Source organism: Octopus bimaculoides, chromosome 25 (genome assembly GCF_001194135.2).
Source record: "Octopus bimaculoides isolate UCB-OBI-ISO-001 chromosome 25, ASM119413v2, whole genome shotgun sequence".
NCBI classification, from domain to species: Eukaryota; Metazoa; Mollusca; class Cephalopoda; order Octopoda; family Octopodidae; genus Octopus; species Octopus bimaculoides.
Window position 1 is genome coordinate 32,451,649 of NC_069005.1, and position 5,208 is coordinate 32,456,856.

Here is a 5,208-nt window from a genome sequence, read left to right on the forward strand (position 1 = left end):
TATATATATATATATTAGAATGGCACCTTGATTTCGATAGCTGCAGGTCGATCAAACCGTCGAGAGTGGACTTGGTGAACGGAAACTGAAAGAAGCCTGCCGTCATGCCTGTGTGCCTGTGAGTGCGTGTTTGTGTCTGTTCCTCACCACTTCATAACCGGTGTTGGTTTGTTTAGGCTCATGCTCCGGTATAAGAGGCTCAGTAATTCCGGTTTGCGCGGCCGACAACAAAAATCTTCACGGTGATGTCCCATGCCCCAGCTCGGCCGCAGTTCAATAACTGCAAGAAGGAGAACGCAAGAAAAAATATATACATAGCATCGGTCCCCAAAATGGTAAAGGGCGATCGTAATCGAGACTGCAAATTCTTAGTCATCGCTGATACCGCGGTCCCACCACTTCCTTGTGAGAACAACAGGATGTCTAGAAACAGTATGGAACGCTATCCGGTTCCGTATCGCTATGATTTAAAGGTCTAGGCGTGTCAGGAATTATATCCTACACTTCTACTTGAGAAATATTTCAAAGAATCACGAGTCTCTGGAATATCCACCCACTCATATGCTGATTCTAAGAAAAAGTAACTCAGTAGATCGAAGAACAGCCCAACCCTCATCGCTGAAGACGACGGAGAACCATTGATACATATTTGTCGTGCATACGCGCTTAAAGGCATCTATACATACGTGCATACATGCATGCATACATATCCGGATTACAAGTTCAGGTTTATACCTGTAATTATTGGGACACTAGGAGATATAACGCTGCCAAAATATCCATCTTGAGAAATTAGGATTCTGAAAAGCAAACAGGAGAAAGCTGATTCGAAGACTACAGATCCACGCCATCACTGGAACTGTAAAAATCTGTAAAACTTTCCAGAAGTTTAGCATTTAAGTATATTTGAGCATGTCTAGATATGGAGCTATATGGATATTCATTTCGACCACGAATGGTCAGGGCAGAAACGTTTTTAATTGTAGGTAGGTTTTGCTTGGTCAGAGCTGAGAAGAAGCAGCAGCAGCAGCAGCAGCAACAATAACAATAACAACAACAACAATAACAAGTAATATGTTTGTATATTCATTTCTCTATTCAGTTAATTAAATTACATCGCGGTCTCAAATATGGTTACGACGACGACGACGATGATGATGCTGATGAAGAAGATGTTCGTGCTGATGATGATGTTGATGATGATGGTTATGTCTGTTGGCAAGGTAAGTAGCCAATAAACTACTACTACTACTACTACTACTACTACTACTACTACTCGAAGGTCCTTCTGTAAATCTCTCCAAGAAAATGATAGATATGATGTTCGATTCCTATGAAATGGAAGTGACCTGGTTCTCTTTCACCTCTATCCCTCTCTCTCTCTCTCTGTCTCTCTTCTCCCTCTCTCTCTCTTCTCTCTCTCTCTTCTCCCCCTCTCTCTCTCTTCTCCCCCTCTCTCTCTTCTCCCCCTCTCCTCCCCCTCTCTCTTTTCTCGTTCTAAGGCGAACTAAGGTGAGGTTTCAAATGAGAGTCCTGATGTATCAAAATTCCCATGAATTCTATTTAAAAGGATTTTTACATTTAAATATCATTTTGTAGAAGGATAAATTTGCATACAGTGAATTGTACATTGAAAAATAATGCACTAGATTATTATTGTTTTTTTTTTGCATCGTTATTGGTGCTGCTACACAATTCACAAATATTTTTAAAACAATAATATTTTATAATTTTTACATTTAGGCATTTCCTGACAAGATACCAATTAAAGAATTACTGAAAGATTTTCAAAGTAAGTGGTTTTATTCAAATTAATATGCATAACAGGCATGGCTATGTGGTAAGAAGCCACTTGGCCACGCGACCTTACACATCCACCCATTCATCAATCCATCCATCCATACATACATACACATATAAAACTTATAGGATCCATCTCCTGGGTTGTCGCCATATTGGGGAACCACCCATCTATAAAAAGCTTGCAGGAAATCGGACGTCTAGGCGTGTGTGTGTAGTTGAGGAATTAACAGGTCCGAGTTTCGATCTCATTCTGCGGCATCTAGAACAATTTCTTCCGACCCAACACTATTGATTCGGCCCCAGCCCTGCAATTAAAAGTGCGTCGAGTCGGTTACACCCACAATTTGAACGCTTAACCTCATGCATTGTGTCACATTAAAACTGCCTGAGAATTTAAGTGAGAGGCACATGTGCCGCTACCACCCTCATCGAATGCTATTATATAAGATAAGCTGCTCTGTGGTTGTAATTCAAACAGTCAGCCTTGTTAAATAGAATGCCATTGTGAATCTGCTCCTGGATTATGTTACAGGCAGGTACGAGTGTTTACGGAATACTCAGCCGACTATCAAATGAGTACGTACTTTTGATTGAACAAATGAAGCAACCATCGACGAAACCGACGGAAGATCTATTTATTGGTGCAAATTTACAAACAAATAATGGCGGAGTATTTTCACTTGTTTATTTATTATTGACTTTTTTTTCCATTTCCAGCGATCGAGGTTCGAGCCAACAGCGAAGATTCCAATATATGTAAGTAGAAACTCAATTTCTCTTTCTTTCTTTCTATTTGTCGCGTATTTTCTTTCTTTCTGTTTGTCTATTTTTTCTTTACGTCACTAACTTTCGAAAGACTTCCTACGTGGTCGATCGACCTGCAAAAAATAGCAACGACATCAAACTATTTGTCGCCTGTATCTTCTCTGTATTTTACCTTCTATCATTAACACCTTTTGTCTCTTTCCGTCATATCTTTTTCTATTTTCATTTACCAGCTGTCGTCTGCTTTTCCTCAAATTTTCTTTTTCTTAATTAAAAGAGGTTATTTTCTTTTTCTTCTTAAAATGGCTGCTTTAAATTTCAGTGTGTAAAGACGACCAGTTAGACATCGCTTTCATTATCGACACTTCAAGGAGCATTCATGCGCACGAATACGATCAACAAATCGAATTTGTTATGAAACTCGTCTCCATATTTAATATCAGTCCTCAAAACATCCGCGTTGCGGCAATCTCGTTCGGACAGGAAGTTGTTCGGGACTCAGCGTTCGGATTCTCAACGTACAAAACCAAGGAGAAAGTTCTGGCTGGTATCAAGGGTATTGTTTATCGTGGCAGAGACATGGGTGACCAAACGGAAACAGGAATGGCCATTGCTTTTGCCAGAAAGAACGTCTTTAGTAACACACGGCCGGGTGTCAAAAGAATTTGCGTTGTTTTGACTGACGGCAGATCCACAGATCCTTTGCAAACAAAACAGGAGGCAAGCTATGCCAGGAAAGATGGCATCAAGATGATTGCTGTCGGTATCGGTAACAATGTGTCGATGGAAGAACTCAAAGCCATCGCCAGCAACCGTCACCTAGTTTTTAAGATCGATTCTTATGATCTTCTGCCTCAGTTTGAGAGACACGTCATGACACAAACGTGTGAAAGTAAGTGTAAATTGCATCCTCATCTCACTTCCTGTTTCTCTCTCTCTCTCTCTCTCTCTCTCTCTCTCTCTCTCTCTCTCCTTAAACACCAACTTCACTCGGTCACTTTAAATATAATAATGATAATAATAATCCTTTCCACTACAGGCACAAGGCCTGAAACTTTTGCTACTCGATTAAATCGACCCCAGTACTCAACCCCGAAAGATGAAAGGCCAAGTCGACCTCGGAGGAATTTGAACTCAGAACGTAAAGACGGGTGAAACGCCGCCAAGCATTTTGCCCGGTGTGCTAACGATTCTGCCAGCTCGTCAATGATGATGATGACGATGGTGATGATGATGGTGATGATATACAGATGATGATCTCTGTAGTACGAATATAGTTTTGTGCGAATGCTGTCAAAGCAATCGATAAAAAGAAAATGTAACACCAAAGTTGTATAAAGTCCAAATTCTTAATAAAATGTTATACAGAGGGAATAGAATAACACAAGAAAGTAATTTAATTTATAAATATTAAATTAAATTAAATTAAATTAAATTAATTAAGCACAGATCTTCAGTAAATATCTCATTCTCCTTTGCAACAGCTATCAACCATTCGTACTCTCTTTGAGTACGCGCACACACACATATAAAGGCGCAAGATTTCCAAAAGTAGCATTTTAAAACTATCCAAAATACTTTGGCGTTTTATTCTAATTAAGTCCCACTCCACTTCAGCCACTCTCAAATTCATTCACACTCCACTTCACTCTCACTCCACTCCATTTACACTCGACTTGAGCTGTTTTCTAATTCCTTTTCTTTACAGATCTTTACAACGTTGTCAACGACACAGAAGTAATCATCACAGACGAAAGTAAGTATGTGTGTATGAAAGTATGAATGTATGTATGTATATATATGTATGAATGTAAGTATGTATAACTGTATTAACGCGCGCACACGCAAACTCACACGCGCACACACACACACACACACACGCACATATGAATGCATATATGTGTGTATATATGTGGTGGCATCAAAAGACACGTCATTTCACAGTGCTCCCTCCTACTATGCTGACAATTAATACCAGCCTAGAAATGGTGCAGCCCCCATCCTTACCCCCCTCTCTCTTTCTCTCTCTCTCTCCAGCTGTGACACCCACGATGTGCCGCTGGATCAAAAGGTAGGGGACAAGAGGATATATCTCTAGCTGCACGCAGCTACACAAGCACCAGCAGCAATTAGCGAAAGCATGGTACGTGTTACCAAGCCGTACTCATCCGTGGATGACGATTAGCACTTGAGGCTGTTGCTTCCAAACATAGTGTATCTTCGACTACATTATCAAATTTTTTCTTACTCTTTTAACAGACTTGGGATATAGTCTGGGAAATATTTTTCCAGGAAACTTTACAAGGAGATTGTCAGCCTGTCTGGGAACAAATTGTGAATTCTTCGGTCCAATATCAGCCGCATGCGTGTGCTCCATGTTTACTACCATTCGTTGCTGTTCATTGTTGTTGACTGTGGTTCACTGTGGTTCACTGTTCTTTAATAATGTTTCTTCGCCATTACAGCTCCTATATCCATGAAGATCACTACAACTCCTAAATTTGAGGTAGAAGGTAAGTAAAACAACTTTGTACATGTAGACATACATAGATATATAAATATGTGAGTATACATACATACATACATACATACATACATACATTTATATATATATATATATATATATATATATATATATAT

At 39.6% G+C, this 5,208-nt stretch overlaps 1 protein-coding gene across 1 annotated transcript in view; it reads left to right on the forward strand.

The window, feature by feature from the left end:
- The window catches only part of LOC106870666 (uncharacterized), a 22,973-nt gene that overhangs the window by 1,205 nt on the left and 16,560 nt on the right, over positions 1 to 5,208 (forward strand). Inside the window, exons 2-7 of the mRNA XM_052976661.1 lie at positions 1,103 to 1,223; positions 1,744 to 1,792; positions 2,521 to 2,559; positions 2,891 to 3,460; positions 4,277 to 4,324; positions 5,034 to 5,081. Of these exons, the coding sequence (XP_052832621.1) occupies positions 1,131 to 1,223; positions 1,744 to 1,792; positions 2,521 to 2,559; positions 2,891 to 3,460; positions 4,277 to 4,324; positions 5,034 to 5,081 (847 nt within the window). The 5' untranslated portion in view covers positions 1,103 to 1,130. The remainder of the gene's footprint in view (positions 1 to 1,102; positions 1,224 to 1,743; positions 1,793 to 2,520; positions 2,560 to 2,890; positions 3,461 to 4,276; positions 4,325 to 5,033; positions 5,082 to 5,208) is intronic.